This window comes from Juglans microcarpa x Juglans regia, chromosome 5D (assembly GCF_004785595.1).
Source record: "Juglans microcarpa x Juglans regia isolate MS1-56 chromosome 5D, Jm3101_v1.0, whole genome shotgun sequence".
In the NCBI taxonomy this organism is placed as follows: domain Eukaryota; kingdom Viridiplantae; phylum Streptophyta; class Magnoliopsida; order Fagales; family Juglandaceae; genus Juglans; species Juglans microcarpa x Juglans regia.
The window spans coordinates 8,184,334-8,198,496 of NC_054602.1; the positions used below are offsets into that span (position 1 = coordinate 8,184,334).

Here is a 14,163-nt window from a genome sequence, read left to right on the forward strand (position 1 = left end):
CTATAGCAAGTCAACATTTTCATAAAAATTAACAAGCCAAGACTAGAAAAAATAAGAGCAGGCAATCATCGCATTAACAAGTCAACTAGTAACAGATCCACGCACAAAATGTCTTCATTGCACACAGTATACACATCTTTTAGGCCCCCAAATAAGGATAGAAGCTAATCAAGTAAAAGAGAACTGATTCCGAAATTTTCAATGACCGTTATTAATAATTGAGCATGAAAAGGGCTTAATGTTTAAATCACTTACAAGTATACCAGAGGTTGCATCCCAATCATTTGGAAAATACTGCAACAAGTAGCCATAACAATGATATAAGAATAAATAAATAAGCCATGACTATAATAAGCCATATGATGAGAATATTCTTCTTCTAAGCCAAGAGAACAAAAGACTCACAAAATCCAAGAAATGCCAAAAAAAGCATGATAGCCACAACAATAATAAGTGCCAGTCTTCTGCATGGCAGAACAACAATAGCACAGACAGATAATGGAGAAGGTTAGACCAAAAAGCACAAACCAAACGCAAGGGTTCCTCAGTCATTTGTTAAAATATATAAAAACTTATACAGCTATGAGCTAGTAAATTTGGCATTTCCCAAAAATTATGCAACAATTCTAGATACTCTTAAAAATGGATCCTAGAATAAAATGACAAAATTTAAGAATGAAACATAATCAGGAATATACATGCATAAGTGACACAAAAACCTTTTAAGGTATCTGATTTGAAAATACACACACATTTTCTCTGAGAAACCAGTATAGAATTCACACTTTACAATGGGGGAGACTTTTACTTTGCAAATTGCAGTATTCAACACTTAAAATGTAACTAAGATACTACCATAGTAACACTAGCATGTTGATAAGTTTGTTTATAGTTATTTCAGTACAACTTATAATTGAACAAACATAATCTATAAAATAAGAATTGAAATGATGATGAAGTTCATGGAGATGATGAAGTTCACAACAAGCACGCCTTTTTAATCAAGAGCCTCTGTATTAGCATAAGGTTCAACCAAATGCACTGGAACAATGTACACCTATCTTCAAAACTTATTGCGAGGTTGTACATCACAATCTGAAAATTTGAAAAATCCCCAAAGGCATTCACAAACTAAAAAATCCTTGTAAGCACACAAGAATTTGATGCAACATTTAAGGAAACACAACCAAATGCTGCCTTACCTTCATTTAACAACTACAGGGATCTAAATAATTATGGATAATGTCATAGATTAGTGTATTTAGTTTACCTTTAGACCATAAAGCTCGAGCAATCACTTTGTCTGTAGGTCCTCACCTCTATTTGAAGGCAATGCCGATTTCAAAAAACTAACACATAAGTGATCTATTCTAAAAGATTGACTAGATATAACTTATAATCCGCAAAATGTATTTTAAAAAAAATACAAAGCAGAACAACTTATTGTGTTGAGATCTCATAGCAGATAGTCTATGAATGCTTTATATATATATATATATATATAAGTAGTTTAATCTATCAATACTTAGAGAAAACTTCTGGATTTTTTTTAAAAAAATAAATTGCATGTTGGTGGATCACAAAATAGAAATTAAAGCTGATAAAAATATATGAAAAAAGATGTAGCAGCAGGACCTAAATTTTAAACCAACCACCCCACCAACTTTTGAACCCTAAAGAAACCCAATTTCACCAATCCAGAACCACAACTCATATGCACAAAACAGACAAACAACACAAATGCACTAAAAAGACTCACAACTCAGATGCACAAAAAAAGAACCACAACTGAATTCACTACTAAAATGCCACTGCACTAAAACAGAACCACATAACTGATGAAGTTTGTAGTGCGTGCAGTCACAAAGGCTAGTAGAATGCACAAAACACAAGCTGAACACCACTTCTCTTTCTTTTATATTTTCTTTATAAGTTTTAATAATTTGAAATATAAAATAGATATTAAACACATGTAGAGCATCTGAAGGCATGAACCTTGTTGTTAAAAAATAGAGAAATGCACTAAAAATAGAGAGCAGTTACGATCTGTGATGAGTGAAAAATTGAAGTGAGTGTTGCGTGAGCAAAGGAGAAATGGGTGGGAGCTTGCTGCTGTGAGAGATTCCCAGCAGCAACCCAAAATTCCACAAAACGTAGGAAAAATCCCCAAAACCCACGGACTGCGCAAATGAAATTCATTTCACAGAAATTTCATGGGAGTGAAAATTAACTTGAAGTGAATGTGGGTGTGTTCGTGAGAAGCAGAGAAGGAGAAGGGCCTTACCACCGATTGGCAACTCAGAACTCCAAGAACTCCCACAAACGCGCGCAGCACCAAACCCACAAGAAATCTGCAGTGGAGAGAGAGAGAGGGTCTACTGTGAAGGCCTGGGGTTCGAAGTCAGAGGGTAGAACGAGAGAGAGAGAGAGAGAGAGAGAGAGATACGAAGATCAGTACCGTGCGAGAAGATGAAGAGAGAGGAAGAGAAGATGAGTTTGGCTCGGGGGGGAAAAATAAAACATTTCGTGCGTTTTGCCGCCCCAGACCAAGTAGCGACGATTTTAGTCCGTTGCAAGATGTTTTTTCGTTTTGCGGCGAAACAAAAAGCCGTAATAGAATTAAAAATCGCTGTAAATAAGGCCAACTCCATTTAAATCGCAAGTCGCGGTTAAAATGCCGCAGCGAATTTTGATTCACTGCAAAAAGTGACTTATTGCGGCGATTGTATTTGCAATAGAATAAAAATCGCCACAATAAGTACTTTTTCTTGTAGTGTTTATGAAAAGAAAAAGAGTGAATTGGAAAAGAGCTTTCACGAATTGATCTGGCACACGTTATAGAAATCACAATCAAATCAAGAGTTCGGATCATTAATATATATATATATATATATATGAGAAATCAATAAAAGCTGGCAAACAAGTTATTAATTAAATAATGCTAATTATCGTCAACCATCTTGATCAAAAGTCGATAGATATCAGACAACGGTTCCTACCATGAGTTCTATCCATTAACGTTTTATTTAAGTTATAATTGCCATGAAAGTGATCCAGTAATCTAATTTGTTAAGGTAGATAAAACCAATTTTAGATGATTGCGATCCTATTCAATTTATTTATTTTTCATGCTTTTATTATTTTGAAATAATTATGGTATTGGTCAGAATTATTAACAGATAATTTGATCCCAAACTCCCAACCTGTTGTGTTAAGGCAATTTCTGCAAATGCCTTAGTAGGTGACTTAAGGGGAGACCAACCAAATCTTGGACTTTAACACACAGACCGGCAATTTGGTCTTCAATTAATGGCAATATTTTTTCACTTTCATAAGCTATGGCATATAAAAGAAGGAACCGAACAAACACAATTATTTTTATGCTAAATGTTACAGAGATGGAACCAACAGTAAGTACTGCACAATTAATGCATTTTAGAATTCTCCAGCATAATTACTTGAGAAATCTTTTAAGCATAAAGATCATCTTTATTTGATATAGATTGTAAATTTATTTAACGTATCAGTCAAATTAATTTATAAATTAATTTTTAATTTAGAGACGAATTACTTAATGACACACAAAAAATATGCGAAGCCTGCCGTTCTTATTCATTAAATTAACGTTTATTTTTTATAAATTTGTTTTCCAGAAGTAATATAAAATCTATATTTTTTGGGTAGTAATCGGTAACCACCCAATTTATCATGCTCCTCTCTACTCCTTGTCTCGTCTTTCAAAGCCTTCTCTCACCCTTGGTTTTGGAGGTTTTCATGGTTGCCCACCTTCTCTTCTCTTGCTCTAGGCCCTTCTAAGCGTGTCAGTCTTCCATCCCCCCACCCCCCCCCCCCCCCCCCCCCCCCCCTCAATTTCTGGGACTCCCATCTCACCTTGTTTCTCATCTTTTGTTTTAGTCTTTGTTGTTTCGCTTTTATGGGCCTATGAATGCACCAACCCCTCCTTTCCGATCTACAGGAAGTCTTTGTACCTGTTGTTCAATCGCCAGGCATGGTTTGTAGAAAGATGAACTGTACTGACGCCCTGTAACAGTGGTTGTAGGTGGTGGAGAAGTTGCTTGGCCTTTCGAATCTCTCCCACTTTATCGTAAGCGTAATCATCTCGTCAAGGTACCACACATAACAAGAAAATTACTTTGTTGTGGCCATTATTTATTGTAAAAATGATTTTTTTTTTTTTTTTTTTGTTAAAATGAGCGTATTTTGATCGCAAATAATCATTCTCGTGAATATACTCCATTACAAACGGTCATTTTTACACATCTCTTCTTGGAGCTTTTTTTTTTTCTCGGTTCTGTTGAATTTGTAAGCTACAATATATATAATGAAAAATGGGTTTGAGTGCACATATACTTCAAATCATTTCTTCATCATTCGTGTATCATAGCTGTTGTAATGTTTAATTGATACCAATCTTCCTTCACGGGAAAAAGAAAGTTCCTAAATCACATGCAGTGGACTTCTTTGATACTCTACCCCCTTTTTGTTTAAATAAAAATTACGGAGTCCCATATAACTACATCTACTTTTCTGGCAGGCATTAGAACCATCTCTCCACATTTACTGGCGTTTGCTTCCCCATTGTGTCATTCCATAAAGCGTCTGTTGCATTGGTCTTGCTACCACCATGTCGGCCAAGATGAAAGGGATTTACAAAAGTTTCAAATACATTTCCCAAATTTTTGGTAATGCCTCTCTCTCTCTCTCTCTTTCTCTGTCCACACAGATACATATGCATCTTTTCCCGTGTTTACCTGTGAATATTAATTTGGTGGTTTTGATGATTTGGGGATAAATATCTTGAATGGTTTCCATGCAGTTGTGAAGGAGCGTGAGATGGAAATTGGGTACCCAACAGATGTTAAGCATGTGGCACACATCGGGTTGGATGGCCCTTCTGGCAGTGCACCTAGTTGGGTACGTAGTCCACTACTTATTCCTTACTCTTGTCTCCCGGTTTCTTAAGATGGTGATGCCCAAAACTGTGTCTGCGTGTGTGTTTTGTCCACTAATTTTTTTCCTTTGGGTGGAATTATGCAGATGCATGAATACAAAACAGCATCTGAGTTTTCAACAACATCGCTTGGTAGCATTGGTGAATTTAGAGATTCCTCTTCCATGCCTCTTTCCGCTTGGTCCTCTGCGGGTATGTATGCAGGTATGTATGTATTTATTTTGAGTTTTGCTAGGACCTTAGTGCCATTTTTATTTTTTCCTGGGGTATTTTAAGGCTTCCATATATTATATCATGCAGTGCATGTGCTAAACAGACAAGTACAAACAAGGCCTTTTCACGGGTTAACTAGTTGAGGAGGAATTGTATATTGGAAAATGATAAAATTGACCGATTGTGATTTTTTTTTCTTTTTTAACTTGATGGTTAATGAAGTGATCAGTAGTGAATTGATAATTTTTTTTTAAATGTTTTAAAAAATATAAAAAATGGTTGAAATAAAAACAAAAAAAAATAAAAAAGTGCATTTGCCCTTATTGGTCAGCTTTCTCGGTTAGAAATGTCGGTCCCCCTGTTGCATTATCCTTGTATCTTAGCGTTTCTAATAGATTTTTTAAGGTAAAGTTGTATGGTGTGGAAAGTTTCTTAGGATTCTTTGCCCCTCAACAGGAAAGTTTTGGCTGTTCTGTCACGAGATAACACTTGATTATCAAGGAGAATCTAATAGCTCATGACCCAAAAAGATGGCAGCTTTTGGTGCTCAACCCCAGAAATTCATCGATTGAAGTTTTTGCTTATGTTGAGTTTCCCAAAGTTTCTCATAAATCAATAGAGCTTATTAAAGTTCTTTATATGCTGGTATCTGACAATCGTAGAAACTCAGGGATGTTTAGGTTAGTAAAATAAATGGAGCTGAAAATACCATGTGGAGGCAGATAAACAATGTACATTTTCTGGATTCTGGTGGTCATGTTGTCCTTTTAAGCATGGTTCATGGGAATTCAATTTAGTTATATTTTGATATTTTGTGACAGATTTTGATCATTCCATGAGACACCAACCAGCAGGTGACATGTTCAAAGACGTTCCGCCTACAGATCTTCCTACTAACATTCCCAAGAAACAGAAGCGAAAAAAGTCTAGGTCTACTCCTTCTCCCAAGTCTTCTTCGTCTAGATCCTCACGAGCAGCGAAGTCGAAGCCTGCATTCAATGATCATATGGATGCAACATCAAACCTACAAGTCTAGAACTGGCCGGTGTAAGATTATAATATTGATGCAAGGGAAAGTTTTTCTAAAAAATGTTGATATGAATAGCAGATCAAGTTGTGAAATCCCCTTTTCTTACTCATATAAGTGTGCATAGATTGAAACTCCCATCAGTTCTGCTGCTGCAAGTTTAGCTGATTTGAATGACAACTTCGAAAAGAATTCGAAGGGATGCTGTTTTTATAGTTCTGAAAGGTACTTGATGATTAGAGTTTTTGTTTGACAACCTTGAAAATTCTTTCTAATTAATTCTTTGCGATGCTACATTAATATTGTACAATTCACAAGTTGCAAGTTCACATTTATGCATATTCTTAATTCGCAGATGAGAAGTTCAAGCCCCATCTCAAAATTATTGATATATAAAAAATAAAAATAAAAACTCTTGTTATCCAGATCCGTGCTAATCTCCACACAAAAACATTACATACTACTAGGAAAAAAAAATAAAAATAAACCTGCCTGGAAACTTAATGGCGTTCATAAAAAAAAGTTATTTTTACATGTACATTTATTATATCTAGCATTATTCGTTTATAAATAATAAAGTAATTTCAACCCCTTTTTTGGGCCCGCTTGTCTTGAAGATGTAGAGTGCCGAAATAACCCAATCGAGATGGATCGGTGTTTTTAAAAAATGGGCCAATGGACCGCCGTATGGGTTTTGTTATTAAGAGAAACTGATAAGGTTGGTATTGTCATTCTAAATTAAACCAGAGCTACAAAAAATTCAGATGACCGTTAACCGTTGCCCCGCCAAATACATCGCAGACTTAGAGGAGGAGGTTGCAGCTGACTTATTCTCCACTAATTTTTGTTCAGTACCCATCCCACCAAGTGTCAACTTTTTGAGTTTTCTTTTACACCCATTTCCTGAATCAGTCCCACCAGTCTACCATCTATGTTTGCCATCAATCTGGAGCTGTTTTCCATCGATTACGGTACTGCGTTTTCTCCATGTGTTATCCTCAAAACATTTTGATCCTAACGTTTTCGGAAAGAAAAACATGAATAGCGCATTTGGAGTGCTGACATTCGTGTTTTTCTTGTTTTGTTCCAAAGTTCCTTTGAGTAAGTCCCAAGGTTTTGACGACGAGACACCCGCAGCACCGCCGCCGGAAGTAGAAAGCTGCAATGGGATTTTCTTGTCCTATGAATTCATTTCTCGGAAGAAAGAATACCCCCATGTGAAGAATGCAACGGCACAGTCCTGGGCCTTCAATGCCACTGCAACCATATTGAACACGGGCACAGTCGAGCTCAAAGCATGGAAGATGTTCATCGGATTCCAACACGATGAGATTCTAGTCAGTGCTAGTGGTGCGGTTTTGATGGAGGCTGATGACTTCCCGGCTCCGGTCGGGAACGGGACCCAATTTTCAGGGTCTCCTCAGGCGGATTTGAAGACCTCGATCGACACGGCAGGAGATCTTAGCCAAATTCAGGTGCAGATTATGATAAGTGGCACTCAGTTTGGGGTGAAGCCGCCTGGGATTCCAATGCCTAGCACAATACGTCTTGTCAATGATGGATACAAATGCCCAGCACCGACTCGGCGCAGTTAGTATTTCGTTGTTCTTGTTTCTTTTATGAATCTAATTCTTTTTCATGCATCTTTCATCCACATCCTTTCCACATAGCAATTATCTATGTTGTTGAGGCTGCTTCTTTTCTACAGAGGCATCGATGCATGTTTGTTGCACTCGGAATCCGAAAATTAAGGCTAAAGCTCTGAAAACCAAGTTCTTACCACGCCAGAATGGAGATCTTAGCATCTCCTACGATGTTCTTCAAGCCTATCAAAATAATTATCTTGCTCAGGTGACCATGGAGAGCAAAAACCCTTTAGGACGTCTTGATCGCTGGAACTTGACCTGGGAGTGGATGAGAGGGGAATTTATATTCACAATGAGAGGAGCCTACACACGTAAGAAGGACTGTGCAGATTGCATTTATGGGATGGCAGGACAATATTACAATGATATGGATTTTTCAAAAGTCATGAATTGCCAAAAAAGGCCTATCATCGGTGACTTGCCTCGTGAGAGAGCAAACGATACAGATGTAGGCAAGTTGCCCTACTGCTGCAGAAATGGTAGCCTTTTGCCACCCATCATGGATGTAAGCAAATCAAAGTCTGTTTTTCAATTGCAGGTGTTTAAACTTCCGCCTGATTTGAATCGGACTGCTCTTTATCCTCCAGAGAAATGGAAAATCTTTGGCGTTCTTAGTCCCGACTATAAATGTGGAGCGCCACTGAGGGTGGATCCAACAGAATTTCCAGACCCCAGTGGGCTTCAGGCAACGAGCACAGCAATTGCGAGTTGGCAAGTAGTCTGCAACATCACAAAACCAACCAAAAGAAACACTAGGTGCTGTGTGTCTTTCTCTGCCTATTACAATGAGTCTGTTATACCTTGTAATTCATGTGCCTGCGGTTGTGATGGAAATAAAAAATGCAATCCGGATGCCCCAGCAATGCTTCTCCCTCCAGAAGCTCTTCTTGTTCCCTTTGAGAATAGGATAGAGAAGGCCATAGCTTGGGCTAAAATAAAGCATCTTCAAATCCCTAAGCCATTGCCCTGTGGGGACAATTGTGGGGTTAGCATAAATTGGCATGTCAACTCAGACTACATGAGTGGGTGGACAGCCAGAATGACTCTATTCAATTGGGGGGATCTGACTTTTGAGGACTGGTTTGCTGCGATTCAAATGAAGAAAGCTTATCGTGGTTATGAAAATGTCTACTCTTTCAATGGTACTTTAGTTCCGGAGCTGAACAACACGATCTTCTTTCAAGGTTTACTGGGCTTGAATTTTTTGGTAGGAGAGACAAATGGATCAAACCCAAGAAAAGACCCTAGAGTGCCTGGAAAGCAACAATCTGTCATTTCCTTTACAAAGAAGCTAACCCCTGGTATAAAAATAGTAAAAGGAGACGGATTTCCTTCGAGGGTCTTTTTCAATGGTGAGGAATGCTCGCTTCCTACACATTATCCTACAAAAAACGGAAATGACCGAGTTTTTGTAAATTTAGTTGTTGACATTTTTCTTATACTCATGACCACCTTGTTGCTGTTGGAAAATCATCATTGACAAGCAATTAGGTCATGTACTGTTAGCTATTTATATTATATACTTTAGGATGCTAATCAATTAGACGCCAAAAGCTAGTCACTTGTAGAAATTAAACAATCTTGTATTTCCTTTTCATAGTCCAGATCATCTTAGTTAAATAATTCATAATGCTCCCCTAATCGTTTTTTCTGGTTGAACAAAACAAAGGTCATCCCTCTCAGAATCAGAAGTAGCACGGATATCCTTGCATAAATGTTTCACATTTGAGCCACTGCATGGGAAAAACAAAACAAGAAATGACTGCTAGCTACAAGAAGTTCCATCTATGCCTATCCTTAATTACATCTGAAAAGTACAGGAATGGACTTTTAAAGCTCTAGAGTTGCTATACATGTGTGTTACGTTTTGTTGTGTGTGTGTGTGTTTTTCATTTCTATGCCTCTGGAGCAGCGAAATTTCCTATAGTTAGTCAATGGGCCAACTTAATTGGGATGGGGCAGGTTCGGCCGAGCTTACTATAGCAATCTGATCTCTAGCAATCGATCCTTCAACAATTTGGAATTAAGGCCTAATGGGCCAAATCCATCAAATCGATTGGCAGGCCATGCAGCATTTAACCGTATAATTGCAACAACTACATGCCGAAATTAAGCAGCCGATCGATCGAAATCGAATAGCCATCCTGGCGCCATGTATCTGCCAAAAAACAAGGTTGACAAACAAATAACTTTAACCCGCGTGTTCCATGTATAATCAATCACCAAAATCGTCCCCATCGCTTTCACCTCCGATGCACACGAAAAAAAACATACATCAGTCCGTTATACCGCATGCGACATCTCCATCTTTGTTCAAGCCAAGAGGCTTGATTCTGTAACCCTGTTTGCAAATCGATCAGGTTCAGACAATAAAATAAAATTTTCATTAATATTTTACATGGATCGATCGGACATGTGTAATTAATCCATGTACATTTTCATTCATTCGTCAATAGTTTGATCGTCTGGGTACATACGTATTACAACTAATCCTTAAGATTTAATATATATATGCTGGTAATTAAGTTACGATTAGTTTGAAATTCATATAAACTCATCTCAACTCATCATTACAATTTTTTTAAATTTTTATACAAAATATAATAAACAATTTAATTTTTTCAAATCCAAAAATAATAATAATATTAAAAATAATATTGTAACAATATTTTATTCAGTTAGCTCATCTAAAACCATCTGAATTCATCTCAAAATAACTCTATGCATGCATTTCTTGAGGTGAAATTCAGTTCTAGCTAGGCCAGTCTTGTGAACTATATATATTCATATTATTTGATGCAATATCTGATCATCATCTGGAACTACATACATACATACATACATATATACACACATATATACCTGCTGCCAATATATATCATATATATAATATGCATCATGAACTAAAGTTGATGACACGCTGCTTTAAATCCTCTTTATTAAAAGAGCCGGTGTAGGACAAAAGTAGGGTGAAAATTTATTTGAAGCACTTATAGTTCTATTTCCAAGCTGGCCCATTTTGATTCTTTCAAACTTCAAAACCGATTTTGCTTTCAGATTATTAAAGCTGGATAAGAATCAAGATGGAGAAGTTATTATAATCATAAGCGTGAACAGTGAATGAATTAATGCTACTTCATAAAGACTACATTATTAACGAAGCTATCCAAACTAAACGCATTTAGTTTAGTATAAATTAAAAAATATATCGACACACCGACAAATTATGATTAGGAGTATCTCATATTGAGTAGTAGTGAGTATAGATAGTGAATAAGATTTTACAATATTATTTGAGAGATTAGGAGATATATATTCTTACTCTTTATATATAATTAATATTGATTTCAATAGTACTGAGTATTTATATATTTGAATAATTGTTTTAGAGTATGAGCCCATCTCGTGATTTATCTCTCCCTTGAAGCGTTACAACATTAGAAGTATTGATCATATTTCGATTTCTTTTATGACATATAATAATCACTTTGGTCTAATTAGAAGTATGACTTGAGACTCCAGCTCGAAGCATCACACAGATTGTCGTGAAATGCATATACTATTAATAATATAGTAAGATTAATGTTTTTTTAATCTTAACGGATCATCCCGCCCGCAACAAATGCATAATATATATATAATTCTTTAATTTCGTTTATTAATTATTTTGTACTGAGGCGTCCTAATGATTTTATGAGCAGAGTGGTGATATTTTATTCTCTTTATAATTAACGACAAGACCATTAAAGAAAATATAAATTGACGTTAGGTGGTAGTGTATGATGGTTGGTGAAAGTTGTAATTCTAGCCTAACGACATATTATATGACTTTTAAAAATGCAATTTTCTTGTTCTCATTAATAAATGTTCTGCCATGCTACTGATCGCCAACGGCAGAGCTGGAACAAGTAATGTTGGCTGGGTGAAAAAGTTAAAACTCCTACAGTAGTTAATGCATTTCTAGAGATAGAACATTAATTGGTAGATTATTTAATTCGTACGTGATGGGTAAAATTAATACGATAATTTCAACCATCCAAATCAATCTGGACAAAAATAAATATCATCTCCTGTCGTGTACGTACGTACGTACGTTCAGGTATTTATTGGTAATTCCCGAAAGCAATCCCTTCCAACAATTTGGACAAGAAAACAAAATGACGAGGTGGTGCGTGCGGATTTTGAGCATCCTCGTTCACTTAATGATTTTCAAAATTTAGATAATCTATGTTAAAAAGATTTTATATTAAATTAGACATATTTAAAAGAATAATAATACGTATCGTGAAGTGTTCAAGTATCATGCAGTCGTTTTGAAAAGAGTGGAGTTTTCTATTAAAAAAATTAATTTTTCATCATGTGGGTTTCGTATTTATTCACTTTTTTCAAAGTGATTACACGGTGTTTACACATTTACAATTGTAACTATCATTTCTCTATCTAAAATAATTTAGATTTCAACTATAATAATTGGCTAAAGATAGAAAATTACTGTTAGTTGATCAAACATTAAAATACTAGTTTCTCACTCCAAGTAAAAATACTATTTAGTTTGTAATTAAAAAATTTAGATATAATTTTAGTTGAGTTTAATCAAATATTTTTTTTATTAGTATTAAATGACTTTTGAAAATATGATTTTTTAATATTAATCTAATTAGAATATAATAATAATTATTATTAACATTTAATTGGTAGAACTACAAAATGTGATAAAAATAAATTAAATAAAAAAATTATTAATTAATAATATTTTATTATTATATTGAGAGTGAATGGATAATTCAACGTGTGGATTAAATTTAAATAGAATAGATAAATGTAAAAAAGTGTAATATTAACTAAATTTTAAAATTGAATTTGACCAAACCAATGAGATATTCTAATTCGATCTTCGTCCCTTTATAATATTAGCAACTTGGTCTCTTTAGTTATCGTCAATTATTTTCTATTAAAATAATTATTTTTATTAAAATAAATTTATTCTCTTGATAAATAATTATTTTTATCTTAAATAACTCGTCACATATATTATTATTTTTTTATAGTGAATTCATGCACCGACAATATAATTACGTACGTGTCTATTTTTTTAAAAAAAATTAAATGGTTATTTCTATAAGTTTGAATCCTTGACTTTTAATTTATATGATTGATTTTATGTATCATGTAAAATGTACCAAATCAACGAATTTTATTATTACTATTATTATTATGATTTAAGAGCTTCTCGAAGGCATGAAATTTAAAAGTAATACTTTTATCTTCTTCTATTGTTTGTTTTAATTCTTTGAATGATCTATTGTGAAAAATAATATAAGTTTTTAATTGTCTTGTATTTCTTCTAACTTTTAACTTTCTTTGTGGATGTTGAAGTGAGTTGAGTTGTGATGATAAAATATTATTAAAATATTATTTTTTAATATTATTATTATTTTAAAATTTGAAAAAGTTGAATTGTTTATTATATTTTATATTGAGATTTAAAAAAGTTGTAATGATGAGTTGAGATGAATTGAGGTGAGTTTGGTAACCAAACGAAGCCTAAAGTTTGAATTTAGAATTTTTGCAACTTCTGGAGTTTTTTTTTTTCTTTTCTCTCTCTCATAAAAGGTATATCTCTGGATGCAGTTTAGTTTGCAAAAGTGAATGGTCAAGTGAGTTAATGCAATCGCTCATAAAGTCAAATTTATGTTTATCTCATCTCTGATTATATTTTATATAATTATTTTTAATTTTTAAATAAAATATAATAAATAATTTAATTTTTTAATTTTTAAATAAAAATAATATTAAAAATTATTCTAATTATATTTTATTAAATTTTTAATTTTCATCTTTTATTTTCTTATGTGTTGGGATTTGAGCACTCCAGTCTCCATCGCCTTTATTTTCTTACACACTTTAGAACCGCCGTATAATTACGTACCGGCGGCATTATGGCAGAAAGATACTTCACAGAAGCAATCGTTATCGGCGCCCGTACTCTTTTTTGGCCACTTCCTATACGTATTCTCCTGGATGTGTTTTTGCGCATTTACAGCGTGAAAAATCTATTCTCATTTATTTTTTTATTATCGTCTCGTAATTTTATAATGTATTATTAAATAATAAATTTATAAATAAAATATAATAAATAGTTTCTACTCATATAATGACACATCATAAAATAATAAAAAAATAATGAATAACATCACTCTTACATTATTATAATTAATTCGATCAAATTTTATTACTTAAATATTTTTCTTTTAATGAAAGTGAAATTGAACGGCATCTCTTCGTTTGAACTACCGGATTTTGTT

The 14,163-nt window shown here is 34.3% G+C and overlaps 2 protein-coding genes and 1 long non-coding RNA gene across 4 annotated transcripts; 2 read left to right on the plus strand and 1 right to left on the minus strand.

Moving 5' to 3' along the window:
* Positions 1-110: 110 nt before the first annotated feature.
* Positions 111-1,370, minus strand: LOC121264410. Its single transcript, XR_005940493.1, has 3 exons — positions 1,271-1,370; positions 406-464; positions 111-294 (listed from the first exon to the last, which is right to left on the minus strand). It is a non-coding gene; the product is annotated as an uncharacterized LOC121264410 (long non-coding RNA).
* Positions 1,371-3,695: 2,325 nt separating this feature from the next.
* Positions 3,696-6,504, plus strand: LOC121264412 (CRIB domain-containing protein RIC10-like). 2 transcript variants are annotated; one of them, XM_041167571.1, is made up of 5 exons: positions 3,696-4,128; positions 4,556-4,703; positions 4,838-4,935; positions 5,059-5,176; positions 6,007-6,504. In XM_041167571.1, exons 2-5 carry the CDS (start codon positions 4,646-4,648, stop codon positions 6,219-6,221), a joined length of 489 nt encoding a protein of 162 aa, XP_041023505.1. In that variant the 5' UTR covers positions 3,696-4,128; positions 4,556-4,645; the 3' UTR covers positions 6,222-6,504. The 2 variants fall into 2 exon arrangements, with proteins under 2 accessions (XP_041023505.1, XP_041023506.1); XM_041167572.1 differs by having other exon boundaries at positions 5,059-5,164.
* A 211-nt stretch (positions 6,505-6,715) lies between these two features.
* On the plus strand, positions 6,716-9,526 carry LOC121264411 (COBRA-like protein 10). Its single transcript, XM_041167570.1, has 2 exons — positions 6,716-7,802; positions 7,921-9,526. Exons 1-2 carry the CDS (start codon positions 6,977-6,979, stop codon positions 9,336-9,338), a joined length of 2,244 nt encoding a protein of 747 aa, XP_041023504.1. The 5' UTR covers positions 6,716-6,976; the 3' UTR covers positions 9,339-9,526.
* Positions 9,527-14,163: the final 4,637 nt, after the last annotated feature.